Raw genomic sequence first — 23,471 nt, 5'->3', positions numbered from 1 at the left:
TGCTGAAATCTACAGGAATATTTTTAGATTCTGGACTACAAGACAGTTGTGATGAATTTTGGGCCAGTGCCGATGACAGTACTGCATCAGATGAAATCAGGTATTAAGCCTTTCGGCTTAATAATAATAAACACACTTACTCATGTTTCTATACCTTTGACAGGCACATACTGCATTTTATTTCTTAGAATGACAACTTCATAAATGCAAGACTCCATAGACTTTATTGCTGATATTTCTGTATGCAGTAGTAATGAACCATAATTTTGTTCATTTGAAGCCCAGTGACCTTTTTTTAGTTCAGGGTGTGAGAAATTGTTTTTGTAATGTTCTTTAAATTCAGTTTTTATATCCTTATCAAAAATGTGCAAATTCAGTTCATTTTAGTCATATGCTTAAAAAATTTATTTTCTGTGCTCTTTCTATTGACATATATGTAAATAATGCTTATTTTCTAATAGCTATATAAATGCACTATGATTTATTAGAACATTATAACTTCATTATTACCAATGTTTCAGGAGGTCTGTTATAGAGACCAGCCGAGCACTCAAAGAGTTGTTTCATGAAGCTAGAGAAAGGGCCTCCAAAGCTCTTGGTTTTGCTAAAATGCTGAGGAAGGTAAGTTAATAGTAGAGTCTCATCTTATTTATATGCTTTAAAGAAACTTAGTATGAAAGCATATTCTTTTGTTTTGTTATTACTTGCAGGACCTTGAAATAGCAGCAGAATTTGCCTTGTCAGCCCCTGTGCGAGATCTTCTGAATGCTCTGAAAACAAAAGAGTATGTGAAGGTAAATTCAGTTTAGAGGCATGAAAGTAGAGTGAGGATGCTAAGCAAAATGTCAAAGGATATTTATTGGCATACTTTCAATTTTTTAATGTGGCACCTATATTTCAGCATTCAAAATGTCATGCATTTAATGCTGAATTGTGGCAATCAAATTATTTTCTCTACCTGTGTTTGTGTGAGCGAGAATTCTAGCGTGTGTTTTGGGAAATCGTTGTCTAAATCCTTGTCTTCCCAAAGATTCTCTTTGTGACTTAGGAAAAGCCATTTTGTTTCAGTAGTGCTTACTCATTTGTGAGAGGGGAGTAATAATACTTAGTAGGGAGTATTATGAAAAATAAATGCTTTAAAGTTTGAAGGAAACAGATACATCAGTAAATGGACATGTTTAAGTAGATAATCTCACACAAAACCTGTGTTTTTATAAAGCAATAATATTATAATAGAGGTCTGCTCCAGTGAGCTTCCTTGAGAGTAGTAAAGATGTGAGAAATGCAAGGAATTTGTTCTTTTCCAGAATAACTGTTGCGAGAAAACTGTTGTACAGCAAAAGTAGGTTAAGCTCTCAGTGCCCAGTATTTACTGCACTATAAATTCTGCACTTTATTACTTAGAAATTCCTAGGTCAACAAGTCTTTGTTGTAGTTTGAATTTAAGTAAATCAGTTGCTTCAACAGATTAAATTTATTTAGACCTGCTGTCCTTCCATACATTTAATATATTTAATTCCCGATTGGGAAATAATCTGCTAATTTTTGCATGATAAAATTCTTGTTAGATATATAGAAATTATTGCTAAAAGTAGAAAATGGTTCAAGGGGAGACAGTCAAGTTCATAGGAGAGATGTTCATAAAGGATTGTTAAACACGTGGAAGAAACATCTGGCTCAGTAGGACCCTGGTCTGTTAGAGTGAGAGAATAGTCAGGGAAATCAGTATATGTTTACTTTAAAAAAATATTTTTCCCTAAGTATTCACTCTTGGCTGCTTTAAGACACAATATTAAATTTGGTAGACCTTTTAGTTAAAGATAGTATCATTGTTCTTATGCACATGTTTTGAAGAAAAAAATTGAATCTTGAGTTTGAAAAATCTGTGTAAGCACATGGTTTAAATAATCTAGAGAGATTATTTGGATCTCAAGATTTATCCATCTTCAAGTATTACCTTTCCCTTTTCTTCACCACTCAAAATGACACACATTTTGGTGATTAACACTGTATATTGTACACAATATTGTATATTGGCCCTCTAACATCATGTAGGGAGTTTAAATTTTTAACAGCCTTTTCAGTCAGATCATTAGTTTTGGGAAACTATTTTAGCTTTCAGTAACAACCATCCAGTTTTTACATTGACCTATAGATTTTAATGGCTTTAATGATAAAATATGGCTGCCTAATAGTAAAACTGTTGAGTCCAGTGTTTTCTCTTGGCTTGAGGACATTAAACTCTGAAAAGAGAGAATTAAACTTCACTGTAAGTCAGTTACCTCGTGTCAAATGACAAGGATCAACTATTTCACTGTTTTCACAGTCGGATTCTGATGCCCGACTTGGTTAAAGTATTGTTACCAGTGTGATGGATATAATGCAGAAGTAGTTTTGAAGTAGTATAAGTAGTATTTTATTAAAAGAGAACACTCTTATTGAACCTAATTAATCTTTTTTTCCTTAATAGTGAGAGAATAACTGATACTTTTTTAGCCATATTTTTGCTTACTCTTACCTTTTGTAGCCATTGAGAAATGTTATGTGGATTTTTAGAGACCCTAAAGGAATTTTTCTTCTTTTAATATTCCGGTCTTTCAGATATGTGCTTCGTAAGTCTTAAATTAGTCTTGACTAATTTACTTTTTAAAATATGTGTATTTATATTTTATACATACATATGCACACATATGTAGTATATATGTGAAACTGGACTTTTTTGTAACAAGATTTCTGTAGAAGAATATGTAGAAGGATCAATTGAAGGGGCAACGAAAGATGCCACTGAAAGTTGGTGATCTAGCGGGTTTAAAGAAAAATAATTTCTTATAATGCATTTTGACTGTGCCCATTTTTGGGCCCCTCATTATATGAAGGACATGGAGGCACTGGAGCCTGTCCAGAGAAGGGCAACAAAGCTGGTGAAAGGGCTGGAGAACAAGTCTTATGAGGGGTGGCTGAGGGAACTGGGGTTGTTTAGCCTGGAGAAGAGGAGGCTGAGGGGAGACCTTCTCACTGTCTACAACTACCTGAAAGGAGGTTGTAGCGAGGCAGGTGTGTGTCTTTTCTCCCAGGTAACTAGTGGTAGAACAAGAGGCAATGGCCTTAAGTTGCACCAAGGGAGGTACAGATTGGATGTCAGGAAATAATTCTTCACTGGAAGCGTTCTCAGGCACTGGAACGGGCTACCTAGGGAGGTGGTTGAGTCACCATCCCTGGAGGTGTTTAAAAGATGGGTAGATGGGGTGCTCAGAGATATGGTTTAGTAGTGGACAGGTATGGTTGGACTCGATGATCTCAGAGGTCTTTTCCAACCAGGCAATTCTATGATTCTGTGACTTTTAGTGCAAAAATGACTGAATGTGTTGGTTTAGTATGTGTATTGTACAGCTGTTTAAGACTCTTCCTGTTGCTTAAATGAGATGACATATGTCTATTTTATCTATTTTATGTATTGTACAAGATAGTGAGATTCAGTATGTTTTTATTTTTTTTCTACAGATACAAATCCCTGGACTGGAGAATTTACAAGTATTTGTACCAAATAGTATTGCAGGGGAAAAATCTGTGATTCTGCAGCTCCTCAATGCAGCTGCTGGAAAGGATTGCTCAAAGGATTCAGATGAGGTTGCATACGAGGCCTATTTATTAATGACCAAACACAGTGATAAAGACCATGAATTAGATGACAGCTGGAGTGCATGGGAGGGTCAGCCAGTCAAAGTAGTGCCACAAGTAGAAACTGTTGATACACTGCGTACCATGCAGGTGGGTTTTTTTCTGTTAATGTGATCTCTACAATTCTATGAATGCTTTACCCTTTCAGATTAACCACAGTAATTGAAGTGAGGCATGTGTCCTTTTATAGGTAATAAAAAGTTAAATTCAAGGACAGGATTGATTCTTAGCTGTGTTAATGCAAGTATTAAATTCAATGGATTTTAGCATTTCTTAGGCTTAATCTCTACCATGTGCATTTTTTTTAGTCTTGGACTTTTATAATAAAGAGATACTTTCAATATCTAGTTGGATGTTCAGTATCAGAAGTGTGGATAGGATTTGAAAACTGTACATTTTACTAAGAAATCACCAGTCTCCAAGAACGTGTGGTTTTTGTGTGCTTTCCCCACACTGAGGCATGAAACCAGTTACTTTTGATCTGGGATGAATTGTGACATTTAAAGTTAAATTTCTGTGGAAGGTAGTGGATGTTCAGCAGTTCTGCAGAAGAAATCTTACCAGTCATACTTTCCTTCATCCCAAGCCAACATGGGTTCACTGCCAGCAGTTCTACTATGGCAGCTGTGCCAGCTGCAGCTCCCTGCCCCTCCTGTTCTCATATCCTTATGTTAAGCTAAGTGAATTTTCCTTTTGGTATGTCATGAAGTTCCTTAAATCCCTACCATAAATGGGCTCTGCTGGTCACAAACAGAGTGACCTTCCATGTCACTGTACCTGGTCTCTAGCATTCAGAGGGCCCTAGCAATTACAGGCAGTTGAAAAAGTCACTCTTGTACATACTGCTGGTTTTGATATGCCAGGATGTTACTTCTTCTTTGTCCATTGTCCAGACAAAAATAGCCTTTGATTAAATGCTAAGAATTTCATTGGACTTCTATCAAAGTTAGCATTTCATTCAGAAAATGAAAACAGCAAAAGATGCAATTTGCTTTGCAAATGGTATTCTGACATGTAAATGCATATAAAATTCCGTGTGTTTGCGTATGTGTTTATTTGTGTATGTGTATAACACTGTTTATTAATATTTTAAAATCCAATACTGAAAGGTTAGGAAGTAAAAAGTCCTTCAAAAAGATTGTGTCCTGTGTTTTTAAAAAGCATATTTTGATTGCAAACTAGAGAATATATAAGGTGTTATTTAAAAAATATTAATAAAATAGAAGAATCCCAACAACATTTAAAGAATTTTGACAATGAAAATGTTCTTTGTGGTTGAGGTATTGAAAATCTGGATGAAGTAGGTCTTGTTTTGTGAGTAACGTGTTGGAGATGCATTGTCTGTATTTTGAAATCAACAGTTTAGTGTGTGACTCAGTGCCACAGCAAAGGCAACACCATCTGTGATTGTGTGCTTTCATAGACTTCTGCAATATCAGAGCTCTGGTTTCTAAAACACATTCTTACATTTTAAGAATTTTGAAAATTTGAGCAAATACTGTGTGGTACATCTCTGGCATTCCCTATTCAACAGTAAGTTTTTGTCCTGAAGTGTATTACATTACTTGCATAAAGCCTGCTTTTTTTATATCATGGCTGTTACCTCCATTGGCTTTGAGAAAATATAATTACTTTGCTCAGATGCTGCCTTTCCGTGTATAACTATTTTAAAGGTAATTTTAATAGTGTTTCCCAAACCTTTCTAGAAGTGAATAGGAGTATATTCCCATGGAAAACTTGCTGTGGCATTTACCCTAATAGAGCCCTGCTCATAAGATCAGAGTTAATCAAGTTCAGTTGCCACCATCAAGCTTTTCTGTGTGAATTAAAGATTTTCATGAATAGCAACAAGAGAGATCTTTCATATTTTAGAATTTAAAAAAATAACCAGTTGGAATTTGCTGATACTGAGCATGTTTTTTTAGAGAGGATTTTGTTTATAAGAACTAGTGGTATCTTGTATTCCTAGGTTGATAACCTCCTCCTTGTAGTCATTCAATCTGCTCATCTTGTGAGTCAGAGAAAAGCTTTCCAGCAGTCTATTGAAGGGCTTGTATCTCTGCACCAGGAACAGACATCCAGCCAACCAGTCATCGCCAAAGCTCTACAGCAGCTAAAGGTAAGCAGTTTTTGAGATTATCTCAGTCAAAATTGATGGTACTTTGCTTACTGATAAGTAAAAACATGTAAGGAGACTTGATTGCAATGACAGTGCAATCAATATGACGTGACATATTCTGCATTTGTCATTTATACAACCTCTATGAAATCTACTTTCAGTACAATTTTCATTCTGTTTTTGCAGAGGATTTGTGAGCATATTTTTGAGCTGTAATGATTTTTGAGTGTAGTAATTTTTGCACTGGGTAAGTGGGAAACAAGTCCATAATGCAATAGAAATATTAAAGTAAAAGAATAAATACATCTTCATATGAGAGCACTATTGAATTGAAAGAAAGTTTGATTTCATAAAAATAAGTTCTCTCAAAATCCATGATGTACAAAACCCAACATTTTTTCCCTGTGTTTGGAGAAGGTGGCTGCTTTGTGGTGTAAAAGTGGGTAGATCTCTCTGGTATTCTGCTCTTGTTTTTGGTTGGATTTTTTTTGTTTGTTTGTTTCTTTTTTTGAAGGACATAGAAAAGCATGGATTTATTAGGTTGAAATTGCAATGTCAGGTCCCTGCATTTCACCCTGATTTCAAAAGAAGCTGTGTCCACATACCAGGGTGAAAATACAACCAAAGGCTTGGTCATGCTATAGATAGTAAAACTCATTTTTTTGTATTCTCGTGTGTCTGATTTTTGGTTGTGTGTTTTGGTTTGTGTGTTTTTTTGTTTGGTTTTTTTTTCTCCTTTCACTGTCTGTGTTTATAAAGTTAATCTCACTCAAGCAAGGAAACTTAATTATAATACTTCAGTTAATTATGAGACTTGCTTAGTGCAACTGCTGGAAAGTGTTTTTTCAAGACTGAATGAATTGTGATGGCATTAAAGTACAGTTCCATTTGAAATACTGTAATGGTTAGATTCACGTTTGCCTTTGCCTTGTCAACTGTAGAATATAAATAATAATTTGATGCCCCTCCTATCCGTTTTTGTTGTTGTTACTCAGAGTGATGCATTACAGCTGTGCAATAAGATAAGCAGTGCCATTGATAGAGTTGATCACATGTTCACATCTGAGTTTGATGCTGAAGTTGATGAATCTGAATCTGCCACTTTGCAGCAATACTACCGGGAAGCCATGATTCAGGGTTATAATTTTGGGTTTGAGGTAAGGAAACAAAAAATATTAATGACACATTTGTTTTGTAGCTTTGGTAAGAACCAATTGAGATTTCTGATTTTGTTTTAGTGCAAATGAGGTAACTGTGTGGAAATAAGAAGAATTCTAGCAGAACATCATAAAAATATGTGTTGCAGCAGAAGTCTTATATGAAAATGATTGAAATAGAACAGATCACAGATAGATCTATTAAATTCAGACTCCAGTTAGCAATGCCTGGAACTCTAAAAAGCTGTAAGAACTTGATGAATTCAGATGCAGTCTTGTAGGCTCTGCTACTTGGCAGCATTTTAAATGCAATCAGAAATATTCTTTGATACTGAATGTCGTGGTGTAACTTGGCTTCTCACAGTTTTTCAGCCTAGAATAGCATAATACTGTAACATGAGCCATTCTTTCAGAGTTTATGGTGATTCTTTGAAGCAATTAATACAGCTTTTGAGTGCGTTCCTTAGAGTGCTGATGAGGAAATGTCATGTTCAGATGCTTTTAGGATACTGTCTCACTATTTGATTCCTGTGAACTTCGTATTTTAAGATTGTATCGTACCCTAACGTATTTCTACAGATAGTCTTCTTAAAAACAGCTGTTATTTCTGTTTAGTTTTTTAAATGTATGTATATAACTCCTTTATTCCCTAATGTTAGCTGCAATATATCTAAAAATAAACGCTATTTTGCACTTCAATCTCTGATTACAGAACTAAGCATTTATGTAGGATGTTTCTTAAATGATGTGTACACTGTTATACATCAGCACATGCCTGTATACACACAAGAATGCAATATGGCTCAAGTGCTGCCTCTCACCAACAAATTTCGTATCATGTATTTTTTCTTTTTCTTTTCTATAAATATGCAACTGCTTGCATAAAATAATTTTGTCTGAGAATAGGATGTGTCTGTTACCATGCTGTAGAGTTTTGTTAGTCTGCAAATACTCCAATGAATATTGCAAATGGTATTTTTGTTCTTATTAATATGTGAAAAGTAATCTTTAGTTTCTTACAGTACCATAAAGAAGTTGTTCGTCTAATGTCTGGAGAATTCAGGCAGAAAATTGGAGACAAGTATATCAACTTTGCTAGAAAATGGATGAATTATGTGCTAACAAAATGTGAGAGTGGCCGAGGCACTAGACCCAGGTAACAGCCAGCTCATTACTGCCATAGTAGTTTATGTTTAAATAGCATACAGGGCTTTTCACACTGTGAATAATGCCTTATTGTTTAGAAGTAGTTCTTCTGAATTGTTGATGATTCTAACACTTAAATTTTGAAAGTAATTTGAATAGTAAATGCATAAAGCCAAATGAACACTCCAATTGCTTAGCAAAAAATTTTGTTGAACATTTTGCCTCATGTTAGCTGACAAAAAATGGGAAGAAAAAGTGGAGATTGTTTGACCCAGACAATTAAAAAACTGGGTAAGAGTCATTAGGTTGGAACAAAATTGCTATGTGATCAGGAGTCAATAGAGACTGCAGAATATGCAACAATCATTCTCTGGGTATTCTGCAGAGAAAGGAGTATTGTTTTGTGTCAGTTGTGGAAACAGTGTACATTTGGAAGTCCTGTAGAAGTCCTTCTATTAGTCCTTTTTGAAAGTATCTAAAATACAGCCTACAGATGAAAAAGACATTTAGACAATTTGACTGTTTGGACCATGCTTTTAGATATGTAGTTTAACTTTCAGGTTGCCCTGTATGAGGTCAGGAATTGGACTGTGATGATCCTTGTGGGTCCCTTCCAACTCAGGATATCCTATGAGTCTACTTGCATTTTGTAGGTTGCAGCTGTGAATTCTAGTAGGTCTGAAAGGAGGCAGTGAGAGGAGAGCAGGTGGCTGAAGACACAACTCGCTCTAGTCAAGTTACTTGTTTGTTTTACTTGACCAGTCTAGACACTGAAACCAGTGATGCCCAGTTGCTGCTGGTCATGAAATCATTAGTACACTTTCAGTCTAATTTCAGAAAGGAGAATGTAGGCAGGGTACACAGCGGTTGGGCTTGTTGCCAGCATATTATGAATGCATTGATGATACTGTTCCTGAAGATACAGGAGTTAAGATATATGGCGTGGCCTGCTCACTTTATTTGGCAGTGTCCTTGCTAAAATCAGACTTTGTCCAAATATAACTGGGCAAATGTTAATACAAGCTAAATATGTTATCTCTTATATATGAATCTGTTTTCTTACAAAGATTTGATCATGTTTTACAGAAGAAAAATAAGTAGCTGCCATTTGCTGTTCTTGGATCTTGTTGAAACTTTTATGATGGCTTCAGCTGAAGAGCAATTAATTTTCGGTCTTTTCTTTTTCTTTGAGATAGGTGGGCAACTCAAGGTTTTGATTTTCTTCAAGCTATTGAGCCAGCATTTATTTCAGCTCTCCCAGAAGATGACTTCTTGGTATGGAATAAGTTATTCTGCTTGTTATTTCTGAATACATGTGAAGCTGTCAGTATGTTATCAGGGATATTTTTTATACAGCTGTGTCTGAATACAGATACTGTTCTGAAGAAATTGCTGTTGTATGTAATTGTTCTGAAGAAATTGCTGTTGTATGTAACTAATGATGTTGATATCTCTTCAGTTTGTAAGATTCTGAACAGAGTATGCTTGTGACCATTGGCATTAACGTTTTCAGATTGCTGACAAGTTGCTGGTACTGTCTCTCAGGAAATTTGACAGCACCTTTTCTGTTACAATTTCTAGTTGTCATAATAAATTTCTGAATATAAGCTTCTGAGGCTTAGCTAGCACCCAGAGTTTGTTTATGGGTATGAATACAACATCACAATAGTTTAAAGGTATTTGTTCAAATTATGCCAACTGGAAACTGACTTCAGAACATCTTTCTTCTGTTTTTACTTTGTCAAAAATAGTAGACTAAAACTGTCTTTTTTATGTGCTCTGCCTTCCCTGTTTTCCTGTGGAAATATAATTCTGAGAATTTATTTCTCTGATCTTGGTACAGTACTACAGAGAAGTAAAAGCACAGTTGCCACAAAATAGCAGAATGTGAGTGTCAGCACCTCTGATTTTTATTAATTTCAAGATGTGTTATGAAATTCTTTGATTAATCTGGCTCCTGTATAACATAGGTCACAGCATTTCACCTAGAAATGCATATGTCAGTCGTAATCTCTTATTTAAATAATACCTGATGCTATAGAAAAAGGACAGTCTAGATCTAAAGCTGATATTCTAGCTCAGTCTGGGTTGATAAGATGTGGCAATCACAGGCTAAACACATTTTTTTTTTTTTTTTTTTAATTTTTTTGGTTAATCTAGCTTCAAGTTCCTGGTCTTCATTAAGTTTCTGAAAGTGTGGAAGAAATTTTGACTAGTGGGAATGACTGCTATATAGAAGTGGCTTTCATAGCAACTTTACCTAAGAACATAGTTTTAATTCTTTATTGTGAAGACATATTTTATCCCTGGTGATCTGACAAGTAAATTGAACCAGAGGAAGATTTAATAACTTGTCCAGGTTTACATACACAGTGAATAGTACACCCAGTAATTAGGCTGGGATTGCCTGAGCCCCAGTTCAGTGGTTTTAACTATTAAACAGCCTTTTGTGAAAGTTTTGCTAACTTCATGGGAAGTTAAGGAAAGTGGATTTCTTTTAATAGGCTGTGCTTCATCACTGTTTTACAGAATTTAGTCTTGTGATTCAGACTGTCATACTCTCACCATTTTCTTAAGGTGTTTCTTCTTGGAGTGGGGAGGCGGAGGGCAGAGGAGGTTATTGCAGCTTTGTCCTAATGTGGATCCAATATTTTAATATAATTGGTAGAATGTGAGGGCGCTTACTTGGCAGATGATATACTTACCCAGTGTAATTTTATTACTGTGAGTTTTACCATGGGACTATGGGGGTGTTGATCAACAGCCGACTGAATTTGAGTCAGCAGTGTGCTCAGGTGGCCAAGAAAGCCAATGGCATCCTGTCTTGTATCAGAAACAGTGTGGCCAAGCAGGAGTAGGGAAGTGATTGTGCCCCTGCACTGAGCACTGATGAGGCCACACCTCAAGTTCTGTGTTCAGTTTTGGGCCCCTCACTACAAGAAGGACATTGAGGTGCCAGAGTGTGCCCAGAGGAGGGCAACGAAGCTGGCGAAGGGTCTGGAGCACAAGTGTTATGAGGAGTGGCTGAGGGAACTGGGATTGTTTAGCCTGGAGAAAAGGAGCCTTGGAACAGGCTGCCCAGGGAAGTGGTGGAGTCACCATCCCTGGAGGTATTTAAAAGATGGGTAGATGTGGTGCTTAGGGACATGGTTTAGTGGTGGACTCGGCAGTGTTAGATTTGGGGTTGGACTTAATGATCTTAAAGGTGTTTTCCAACCTAAATGATTCTATGATTCTGTCAACTTTCTTGTAACGGAAAACATCACAACTTTTTCTGTTTCTTTTTTCTAGAGCTTACAAGCTCTGATGAATGAGTGCATTGGCCATGTTATTGGAAAACCTCACAGTCCTGTTACAGGTTTGTACCTTGGTAAGGCAGAAGTTGCTGGCATTTATTCTGGAGCTTTGCTGCTATTATTATAGAATTTTGATTGTGAAGTAATTTTAAAATGCTAGAAATACCAATAAAAGTATTTTCAAGCTTTTAATTGTTGTTGATGTGAAACCATTATTGCCTGACAAAGTGTAAATACATGGTAGTTTTACTCAAGAAACTTAAAAGCTTTACAGATGCTTTCCTCTGATTTTGTCCTTGAATCTTTGTGAAGTCTTGCAGATCTTCTGGAAGAGGAATGTGATTTTTTTTAAAGGTTGTGTAAAGAAATTACTGTAACTTTAAGGAGGCAGTTACATCTCCCTCTCCCAAAATTTAGTTGTGACACTGCACATATTTACGCTTCTGATGGCCTTCAATTAAGTGTTGAGGTACATAGGTACAGGTACACCTGGGGGACTGATGACAGGGCTGTGGGAAATAGTTTTCCAATATCACAAGATCTGTCATAGTGTAAAAAATGTCTTTGGCATTAGAGTGAAATCAACATATTTCATTGTTTATCTTGAGAAAGGGATGTTTCCTCAGCTGTGTTTCCCTTTTACTTACCACTTTCTCAGCACTGTTTCTTTCTTCCTCCTTCCAAGTCCATTGACTAATTAACTTTCAAAATACCACCTCATCTTCTTTTCTTTCTTTGGATGTCCACTTTGAAGGGAAGGTAATTTGTCTCAGACAAGATGAGGTTTTACAGTATTTCTGGAAAGTTTCAGTTTTGATATAATTTTGATGAGAAACACTTAGAGGTGAGACACCTTTCACAATGAAATTCAGTCCAATCCTTTTGGAAAGACACATAGTCTAAAATAACTTTTAGCCAAATGCTGCACTGTGGTGTAAAACCTGTGTGTTCACTTTTGATGCTGTTTTTCAGAGGAAGACCCGTTTTGGGTAAATCACTATCATGATGATCCTGAAGTACTGAAACTCTTATAAATGCTATTGCAGACACAGCAGATCACACAAACTAAATTGGTTGACATCTCAGAGGCATGGGGAAGGGGTGACACAGATGGCATAGACTTGAACAGCAGGCTGAAACTTTGATGAATGTGAAATAAACATAACTAAACATAAGCTATCCTGGCTGCAGATAATGCAGATATCCCTTCCTGTCTTATGATCAGGAGAAAAATAAGAATTGCTAGTTCCATTTGTATACCGTGTTGAGGGACATAAACCCATTGTGATCTTTACCCCATTTCCCAAAGCTGAGGATCCAGTTCCATTCATGCCGCTGCCTGTAGGCACATAGCTGGGTGTCTCCTGGTGTTTTATCCTGTCTTTTTTGCTCTGTGAAACAGCTTGTGGCCACCCAAGTGGGTTAGGTTCTGAATTCTGGGGCTTCTGCTAGTGTCCTTGTGAATTATAAGAGGACAACCAACACCTGTCCCTGGCATCTTTTACTTGTCCTGGTAGCGCAAACAAGGCAGAAACTCAGCTCGCTGTGACTAACCTAGCCGGGCAGAAAATACTGACTCGTTTTGTGATGGGCTGTCAGCTATCTTGAGATTTTTCTGGCTCATTAAGGAGGGGTTGACGGAAGGGGAAGGCACTGCAGACAACTCTTATGGGTGCTGAATGAGCTAGGCATGAGGGCAGTGATGGCTCACACAGGTTTGACCCTGTCCCTTCGTACCACTTTCTTGGGCCAGACTGTCATGGCTGGCATTATTAGTGTGGTTAAAGCTGTCGTATGTGGGTGTTCTTCCCAGCTCATTTTACTTTCTGTTATTGTCTGAGAAAGCTAATTTTGATGCAAAAAGAACATAACAACACTGTTTGTGTTTTGATGATTATTTGGTTTGTCAATATTTATTTTGCAATAAGACAACAAATCATCTTTAATCGGTGAAGTTGAAATAATGAAGATATAGTTTTAGTGAAGTAAGTACACGTCTTCTAATTGCTAGTTTTTAATTCTCTGGAGAATTTTCATTATTTTATAGATGAGTTATGTGATACAATAAAATAAATAATAATAATGGATTTATTTAAAATTAGAATATTTTTTCTTAAAGGATAAGAAAATACATGCCAGTTCAACTTAACTCTGTAAAATAGGAATTTGTTTTAATTTTTTGTCTTGAAATAGCCTTAACAGAGTTTTCCTGACATCTGAGTAAATGTGCTACCCTTTTTATGTTTGCAGCTATTCATCGAAACAGTCCCCGTCCTGTAAAAGTACCTCGGTGCCATAGTGATCCGCCAAATCCTCATCTTATCATCCCCACTCCTGAAGGCTTCAGGTATTTAGCATTAGTACAGAGTTCTAAACAGGTTTATCCTTTCTTGGCTATGCTGACTGCCAGTAAGTGGGACGCCTCTTTTTTCCTGTTGAGGGCAAAGCAGGTAAAAAAATCTACCGTGTTAATGATCTGAATTTTATTGATGGGCTTTTAATGACAATATAGTTTTTCCCCTCCCATTTATTTTACAGTTTTTATTGGTGCATGTGTTCTCACTTTGAAGTCCTTCTTATCCCCTTTTTCTTTCCCGAAAACAATGTTTCAATGTGACAAGCTTTAATTCAGTGAAAACTGCTCATTAACAAGACTTTTCTTTCCCTCCCCACTTTCAATGTCTGCATACATGCCCCTGACAGTGCTTTCTGTAGTTTAGCCATAGATAAGACTTCAAAGTGTAGCATTCTGGAATATGGTGGCATTTCTGCATCATTGCCAACTTGCTGTGAAGAAGCTTAAAGCAATAGATGGTTTTGTTTTCCTTTGAAAGAGTTGACATAAGAATTAATGCAAAAATAGTTTTTAAAAATTTCAAAATAAACTTTGCCATCCATATTTTTACACAAACAGAGGGCCTTATTTTTCAAGATCAGCACAGTGTCAGACTCTATAATTGACATTTTTTTCAAAAGTTGCTTAGCTTTTGGCAGAAACTAGTACTGCTCTAAAGATCTGGAGATTTTTATTTTGAAGATTATTATTGTATGTATTGACAGCCCCTAAAGCTTCTGAGACTCAGAATTATTCCACATAAAAGTCTTTATGTACTTGAAGAACTTTTAAAATCAGGCCTCATTATGTACACTTCAGAGTTTTATTTTCAAAATCTACTTTCAACTCCATACTTTTTTAAAAACTTTTTTTTTTTAAACTGTTTGCTGAAGTTTTTCTTCTTGCCACAGCACGCGAAGTGTCCCTTGTGACGTACGGAACCATTGCAGCCTTGCTGTCAGTCGCCCCGCTCCCGTCGGTAGCGACTCACCCCAACCCAAACCTGTCAGCAGTGCAAATGATTCCAGGTAGCTGTACTCCATGACGTAGCAGCCTCATTCTACTTACATCACCCATTTAACTGTTGCCATATACTGGCATCCTAGTAGATCATTTGCACTGTGCTTTTTCGTCCCATCATGTCTTACACTGGCTCCTTCATTCACGTTTGACTTGAGCAAAATCTTATGTCTTAGAAATAGATTATAAGACTGCTTTCAGATTTAAAATCTCTGAACATTTTCTGGTGGTTAAAGCATGCAGTTCTGACATAGATTACAAATTTGCTCAGTAAAAATGTCCATGAAATTAACATATGCCAGTCAGTTCATCCATATAACTTTACTAAATAATTAGTAAAATAACTAACATTTTGTGCTAAGATGACTGTAACATGGAAATAAGCCCAAGGGTTGTTTTTTTTGTTTTTTTTTTTATGTTGGCTAACAGTTTTGGTATTGCTCTTGTCTGACATAGATATTTTTAAATACTATACAGTGGGAAACACAGAATTAAACAACTAAGATTTTTATTTCTTACTACACCTTTGGCTTCTTAGGGTCGTGCAGAATAAACTTAATATGAAATAAACAATTCCTGTATGAGGATATGTAACAGAGACCACTCCTGTATTGTCTGTTTGCAGAGGTCATGAGTGCATTTTTTGGCAGACCTGTCTTTGTTGCTTTTTGGCCTCTGGTTTTTGGCTGTTGTATTTCAGACTGTTGGTGTTCCTTCTTCCAGTATCACAGTCAGACCACTGACGTGTCTCCCAAGACTGTATCAGACAGCTGTAGAGAAAAGAAAGAACAGATAGTGAAGGAACAACAGATGGATGGTTACCAAAGTGAACTTAGATATAACTTGATTATGAATTACTTATTTTTAATAAATAATTTTCAGTTGTTAGCGAGCAAACCATCATGGTTTCTAGATTTGTTACCAGATGCACAGCAAAAGCATGTGTTAAGGTGTGAGAGAAGTTGTCACTTTTTATATAAAAATCTTTCCCGCAAATCTTTTCAGTTTATTTTTATGATAAGACGTGACTTGCACGGTACGGTAGCCTCTAGATGTACTGCTTGTGAGTCTGGGCCCTCTTTTTTTTTTTAATGAAAATACATCTTGGATTTTTTGTCATTGAAACTACATATATTTATTATATGTCCTTCATGCTTCAGTTTTAAGCCCCCTGTTGAAAAAGGCAGAGTAGACAGTAGTCTGCAGTACCTGAAAAACCCTTTTCAAGTAAGTAACATTCTAGAGAATTTTCAGTGAGAGTTTCTGATAATTTTATAAGCTGACAGGGTGATGGTTAATTAGTATTTATGATTTTGAAAATGCAGAACTTGTTTATTTGATAATTAGTCTCTACACAACACATGAAGGGGATTTTTTTCTAGAATATATACAGCACTTTGAGCCAGGGCATGTCTTTGAAGTTAGTTAATTTTTCACGAGGGAAACAGGAGACTAGTTTTTAATACTTTTAGGCTGGGTTTAGATTTTATTCCACTCAGTGCAACTCTCAGGTTTATAATTTGACACACTTGAATACAGTGGTATATTCTTTTAATGTTTTCTGCATGTGTGTCCTACACGAATATTGATGGAGGTGTGAAGGTTGGCATTCTGACAGTTTCTTCTAGTTCACAAAGATAGTCATTAGGAAGAAAAGAAATTAGAATTCTACTTCTTAGTTACAATCAAATGGATAATACTTTAGTGGATTGTAATATGAAAGTTGATGTGAATGCAGCATTTTAGTGTAGTTGCCTACACTAAAATGTAGTTGCCTAGACCTGTTTTTCAAAGACTTGTATTTTTATTAGAGCTCTCAGATTTTACTTTTCTGATGGCTGTTGATAAAATATCCCATGGTTTGGTTTTTTTATGCTTGGATTTTTAAGTAGCATTGTTTAACCCCTGTATTACCTAAGAAGAATTTGAAGAAGAAAATTACTAAAGCAGAAAGAGACTTTTGGAGGCTGTTGGGTTTTTGTATGGGTTTTGTTTATTGAGGAAACCAAAATATTACAACATAATGTATTTATAACAAATTTCTGGTTTTAATATAGTTAAAAGAAGCTTGCAGTCTTTAACACATTGCAGTCTTAATTATGGATTTAATTTATTTGTGCTCCAAAACACAAATGGAATCTGTTGAATCAAGAAAGTGTTTTTTGGTTTTGTGGGCAAGAAGTGTGGGGTCCAGCTGCTGGAATAGCACGCTAACAGAAACTCTGTACACTTTGCAGAAACTCTTTAGACATTTATGACGTGATTGTAGGCATTAAATATCCATAAAAAAGTTCAATGCAGGAGCTTGATAAATCAATTGTACTACGCAGTGCTTAGTGCAGAAATGCCACCATAGTTCTATTGAAGTTTTTCTTAAAAAAACAAAACAAAAACCCTGAACCCCAACAGTTTAACATAACTAGAAAGTAAAATCCAAAGCAGTGATACCTGATTGTTTACACTGAACTTTGATGGTTATACATTTACACTATGTTCATACTAATGATCTTTATAAATGTTTAATTTCTGAGCTAGCTGGGGTTATTATTCATCATTTTATATTTATCCAGGACTAGAGCAGAAATTTAGGAAGTTGTCTTCTCTTTTACTCTTTTACTCTATTTCTTTGCCTAATAACATGCACACAATCTGGAAACAAACAATAAAATATCTATGTGGCTAAGATGGGTCTGAAATGGATTTTAGGCACCTGCATTCAAAACTGTGATACTTGAGGTCCTCTCTTCACCTACTGCCTCATTTTAGAGGTGGTTTAGCTTTGCTGGTTTTTAAGCTCTCTGTGCATCTAGCATTGTTGTTCTGTATGTGCTGAGAATAACCTCAGCCTTCTTGCTGATTAAAACCTCAACTTCCTGAAGAGTAGTTCAGTTTCAGTTCTTCCTCAAACTTAAAAGATCTAGTTGGCCGTAGTAGGGAGTGCAAAGCAAATATTGTATTGAGAACATTTGTATGGGAATAGGATGTCTTGGGTTTTGGCTTCTGTTCTCAAGATTTTGAAGATTGTGTCTTTTTTAAGATTGTGTCTTTTTTTTTTTCTGTAATTATTAGGTAATAATTGGATACAATTCGGAAGCAATTTTAGGGCTGTAGGGAAGTCCTCTCATAGGTGTGTGTGCTTTGTGATGACAGGTATCTCTCATCTTTTTGTAGTTGTTAGTTTTCAGTGAAGGATTTCACAATATTCCTCGCTTTCCAGTAATATTTAGCTCATACCTCTAAAGCATTATGTTAAAGGAGGCATCAGTCACAGCTCTCCACACCATGCTTTAAAATTGAAAGGGAAGCTTGTCCAAAAGGGAGTTATTGTAGGAAGACTTTAATGAAGAATTTATGACTCTAGACCATGAGTGGATTGATTGGTGTCTTGGGCTGGAGAAAGGTGCCTGAAGAATTAAGGCTTTAAGACTCATTTCTGTCATTATTGTTTCCCTTTCTGTTCAGCATGCTTATTCATCTGAGTCTTATCCTGAGGTATCTATCTAATTGTACTCTGTTCTGTCTGGAGGAGCTAGGGACTCCAAGCAGTCAAGCTGCTGTCATTTAACATTGTCCTTCCTGTCAGCTGGCTTGTGGCTCTTCCCACTAGTTTTGACTTCATGACTACGGGCTAGGACTGTATTTGCAGCGCACCAGGAGCGTATGAATTCAGTTACCACCCTTCATCTGATAATGAGGCTCATGTTATCACCCAACTGAATCACTTCTGATTGTATATCCAGTCCTGGCACCAGCTGTATCCTGCAGCAGCTGTTTTAGTTGTATGTTACAAGTTAAAATGGATTCTGTTGTTAGGGTCAAGTAAGTTTCAAGTAGTTTATGCTTTTGAAGCTTAGGGTTTTTTCATACAGTGGCATAACTAAAATTATATAAGAAGCTTTAATTTGGGGAAAAAATAGCATAGAAAGGGCTTGCCATTTACTTCTCAGCATCAGTTTTTCTTTCATGTTACTTTCATGGTTTGTGTCCTAGGCTTCAGAGGTTCTTTCTCTTTAAAACTGCAGTTAAATTGTCACTAATTGTTATTTAGTGTAATGCTGAGTTAATTAGTACAATGGCTCTTTTTAACAGGGGTTCCAGTGTCCCTGAAAATGATCGACTGGCTTCAATAGCAGCGGAGTTGCAGTTCAGATCCCTTAGTCGTCACTCCAGTCCCACTGAAGAGCGAGAAGGTGATTGTCACAGTAACAGATTGTGACCTGCATGTGCAGATGATTTATGCCATTAACATATTTCTCTCTGTTCCCAGTTCTTACTCTTTACATTTTTTTTTCACCTTTTCCCATCCAGAAATCTTAGATTTTTAACTTTTAGGCTTATATGGTCAGAGTGAGTTCTTCTATTTTCAGACATAACCACTATTTTCTTGCCTTTCATATTGATTCTGAATTGTACCTGAAGGAATTTCCTGGGGTTTTACTAAGTTACAGTGTTCAAAATGAAATGAGTAACATGATTACTGAATTATATACCCCATTCTATAGTACATTTCTTAATGAAGTATGAACTGGACCCATCAGGACAGTGAAGTTTTCTATCTAGTTCTTTAACTACCACTGCAGTATTCATCTTACAAATGCTGCTATTTTAATCCTGGAAAAAGGGACAGGGTGTGTAACTTGATGTCCTGATCAGGATTCCCCCTTCAGGTTTCCCTAGACCACGTATGTGTGGTATATATTACAACAAATACCTTGAAACATTGATTGTTAAGATAGCATGTTCTGTGCAAATTAAAATGAAGTACAAAATCCCAAGCAAAGTAGAGTTGATACTGTGGTCACCCTGCAAAATGAAGTCTATTTCTAAGAAAGAAGTGACTTAAAAATTTATACTAAGAGATGTGGGGGATTTTTTTGGTTTATCTTTTAAGCAGATATTGTCTGTCTCATGCTTGTGTCCTTTTTCATGTATCCGTATGAATGGGAGACTAGCTTAGGTTGGAATGACTACAGGTATTTTTCTAGGGAACTGTAGAAGATTGTTTTCCTACAGATTTCCTACATACTTCATTCCAGGTGCCCTGACTTGAAGGACTTCCCTCAATTGTGGAAGGAGATCTCTGTTCCTGTATAAATTAAATCCTATTTCAGAATAGCTTTTATAAATTGTTTTCTAGAAATAAGTCAGGAGCAGACATTACTATATGGCTGCCTCATACGCTTGTAGGGCTTATTAGTCCTGGTATGTAAGATCTCAGCTTCTGCTGAATGTGATGACATAATCCTTAATATGAGATAAAGCCACTTTTATGCTCACAGTATTGTTTCTCTAGAACCATCGTATCCAAAAGGAGATTCAAGTGGCTCGTCCCGGCGGAGTTGGGAGCTCAGAACTTTAATCAACCAGACCAAAGGTAAGTGCTTAGAAGTCACTATAATGTAATGTCTGTTAAACTAGTGCTGTATTAAAAGGTTGAATCTCAATCCTGGTTGTGAAGAGGTTTTCAGCTTTGTACGTAGGAAGGGGAAAAAACAAAATCCTGAGTGCAGATAGAAGATACTGCTAACAAAATCACAAGGTGTACTCTCTGAGGTAGGAGTAATTAAACTTCATAAAAGTTAAATCTTTGCAGTTTCTGAAAGGTACTAGCAGTGTTCTACAAAATGTGGACATTTATTACTATAGGAATTACAGAAGTTTGCTGTCCCTGTTCAGTGCCCAGTTATGGATAGCACACGAAGCACTTCCTCACTTCCTAAGATCTCTCCCCAGCATGGGATTTTCTTATTTTGGGTGTCTAATGGTGTGTGATCCTACACTGGTTCCCGAATTCAGGGCTATATGGGGCTCTTTCCTCTCTGTCCTGCTGCTTATTTTCATGAAACTTAAAGTAACTTGATTACTTCTGAGGTTCCTGTACTGTACAGATAAATACACACGGCTTGCTTGCATATATTCTGGCACAGTGGAACCTCATCAAACATTAGAAAAAATCTTCTGTCACCTAACAACAAACCCCTTGTGTTTTTGTAGAGCAAACCCTTACCTATCCTTTTTTCCTTAGTGCTCTTAATGACCCTCACATATTTCCACTATCTCTTGGTGGTTAGTGACAGGCCAAATGCAAACAAGTGTGTTGCATTTCATACATTTAATTTCCTTGAATCAAGTAAAAGATTATTAGAAAAGTACCAGTATTCTCTGTTTACTTTTGTTTCTTTTGTGATTCATAACAAATAGTTTCATATGTGATTGCTGAAATGTTTTATTCTTTGCCTACGTCTTAAATTAGACTCACAAAATAGTCTGATACATGATATCAGAAGATAACAAAATATAAACACAATGAATATTTCTCAATCAAGGAAATTGTTCATAACTCTTTTTAGACACTGCTTCCAAGCAAGCACCGATTGAAGCTGTTCAAAAGTCTGTTCAGTTGTTTGAAGAAAGGAGATACAGAGAGATGAGGAGGAAGAACATCATTGGCCAAGTTTGTGACACACCAAAGTCTTATGATAATGTCATGCACGTAGGTTTGAGAAAAGTGACTTTCAAGTGGCAGAGAGGAAATAAAATTGGTACGTTCATTATACCTTCACTTATCAGGCTAAAATACCAAGTTTAGTATTTTTGAAGGAAATCTAAGACTGTCTTTTGAAATCCTGGGTCTCCATGTAGGTAATAGCAGTTTTATTGAAATCAGAATGTTACAACACAAAATACTGTTGCAGCTAGGATTTCCTTTATGTAGAACTTCAGTGAAGTTTTCACTGGTCAAATAACAAGAAACAAAGGAGGAGGAGGATTTGGTTAAGAAAAGCACCTAGATATGATCCTGTAATTCCTGCATGTGTTTAACCCTGTAAAATGTTTGATGAGTTCTGATTTTGGAAGAACTAAAAATATGAATGGAAATGAGCTCAAACTTTGGGATTTGTTTAATACACCAGTACTGTTGTCATTTCCCCCATGTGATCATTGTTTCCTCTCTGGTTTGGGATTTGTGGGGAAAAATAGTCATATTCTTGAAAAGTTTTCTTTCAGGGGAGCCTGTTAATGTATTTTTTTTTACTTTTAATTAGCTTGAATTCAGGACTATGAGTGTAGTATTAGGTGTTACAGGTTAAAAGCTACTTGAGATTTTAAATTAAAAGAAAAGTAAATAGCCTTGGCAAGCTCAGTTTCCAGTGATGTTTTCTTACTGCAATCGATGTACACGTTGCTTATTGAATGTAGTGTAATTAATTTTTCTTATTTTATTTCTGCAGGTGAGGGCCAGTATGGGAAGGTCTATACCTGTATCAGTGTTGACACTGGAGAGCTGATGGCTATGAAGGAAGTAAGTACTCTGTATACAAGAATCTCTGCTGTCTTTGTTGTTTTTTCCAAACTAAATGTGCATGACTTAGCAGACATGAAGGATTTCTTAACACTGTTGTTAGCTAATTGGGAAAGGATGGGAAGATAAATTGTTTCTTCAGGTAGCCACATCTGTTACTATCACTTGTTCCTCCTTAAGTTCCTTAAGCTTTTTATTTTCAGTTTACAGCTTTCAATTTAAATGTATGTAAAATGGATGATGCTTTTTTACTAATCTCATAGGAATGTTTTGAACTTAATGAATATTAATATGTGTGAACTTCCATTAAGAGATCCTAAATTATTTTAGGAAGAGTTTTCTGATTAGTGCAGGCTGTACATAAACTTGTAATTTACTTTGACGTATTTAATCTCACATTTTATTCCTTTTTTCTTCATTCCTTAGATAAAGAGATAGGAAGTGTCACCTCCAAAGTTTTTTCAGCTTCTGTAGTTTAATTGAGCTAGGCTGAGTCACAAAACTGTTGACTAACCTGGTGGGTACAGAAAATTGAATTTTCAGGGTAGAAGTAGGTAAAGCTGTGTAGGCGTAGAGATCTGTTTTCCATCACAGCACCTTGTTTTTTACAATATTTGTATTGTTTAGTTTTATTGCATTTCTACATCTTCAGACAACAGCGAGCATCAACTGTTCACAGCAGTTACCATGCCAGCCAGTTCATGCTAAAGCAGTTACGTTCTGTGAGCCAGTTCTTCCACACACACAATACGTATGTGATCTCAAAGGTGTGGAAAAGCAAGACTGGGCTGGTGCTTAACTACCTGTACCATATTCATTCACTGACTAACTAATGCCAACACTTGAAATGTTGTTGTTGTGGGGGTTTTTTTTTCCTCCCCTGATGAAATTCCCGCCCCATGAGTAGCAAACTTGTTTCTGAAATTCTAAGTTGCTTTCTAGATGCAGGTGCTTTTTACAGATTAGCACGTGTGTGCTCCTTGGCAGAAGTTCAGATAAGTTAAACGGACCTTGTGTGACCGACACTTCACTAATAAGCTAAATATACAGTATGCTGCCTTTTCCTGTAGAATCTTTAACTTCCAGAATAATTTCACCAAGAAACATTCACCAGTCTCCCCGCTGTGGGCCTTGGTACAAACTGTTTGTAACTTCCAATTAAAAAGCTGTTCTGGATTTCCTTAAGAGTACCTTGGGATAATAATTATTTATTTATTTATTTTTAAACTGGTTAAAAACATCGCGTTCCCCCTACTCCTCCCTTCAGACTTCAGTGTCTTAACCACAGTGTCCTTAAAATCGCTACAAATTATAATGGACAAGCTTTACTACAAATACATAGTATTGCAACTGTGAAGTGTTAGGAAATAAGTAAAATACTTGAATGTCATTTGTCACCTTTTTGTAATCTCTACAT

The 23,471-nt window shown here is 36.3% G+C and overlaps 1 protein-coding gene across 1 annotated transcript in view; it reads left to right on the top strand.

Moving 5' to 3' along the window:
* Positions 1–23,471, top strand: part of MAP3K4 (mitogen-activated protein kinase kinase kinase 4) — a 36,786-nt gene that overhangs the window by 1,754 nt on the left and 11,561 nt on the right. The window contains exons 3-17 of the mRNA XM_010168536.2: positions 1–100; positions 522–621; positions 711–794; positions 3,502–3,768; positions 5,648–5,797; positions 6,793–6,954; positions 7,977–8,110; positions 9,297–9,375; positions 11,392–11,458; positions 13,647–13,743; positions 14,643–14,759; positions 18,841–18,941; positions 20,045–20,125; positions 21,102–21,293; positions 21,984–22,054. The exon at positions 1–100 is cut by the window's left edge and continues 26 nt beyond it. Of these exons, the coding sequence (XP_010166838.2) occupies positions 1–100; positions 522–621; positions 711–794; positions 3,502–3,768; positions 5,648–5,797; positions 6,793–6,954; positions 7,977–8,110; positions 9,297–9,375; positions 11,392–11,458; positions 13,647–13,743; positions 14,643–14,759; positions 18,841–18,941; positions 20,045–20,125; positions 21,102–21,293; positions 21,984–22,054 (1,802 nt within the window). The remainder of the gene's footprint in view (positions 101–521; positions 622–710; positions 795–3,501; positions 3,769–5,647; positions 5,798–6,792; positions 6,955–7,976; positions 8,111–9,296; positions 9,376–11,391; positions 11,459–13,646; positions 13,744–14,642; positions 14,760–18,840; positions 18,942–20,044; positions 20,126–21,101; positions 21,294–21,983; positions 22,055–23,471) is intronic.

The sequence above is a fragment of the Antrostomus carolinensis genome, unplaced genomic scaffold (assembly GCF_000700745.2).
Source record: "Antrostomus carolinensis isolate BGI_N321 unplaced genomic scaffold, ASM70074v2 scaffold14885, whole genome shotgun sequence".
Lineage (NCBI taxonomy): Eukaryota > Metazoa > Chordata > Aves > Caprimulgiformes > Caprimulgidae > Antrostomus > Antrostomus carolinensis.
Note: the sequence above shows the minus strand (reverse complement) of the source record. Positions and strands in the feature narration are given on the sequence as shown.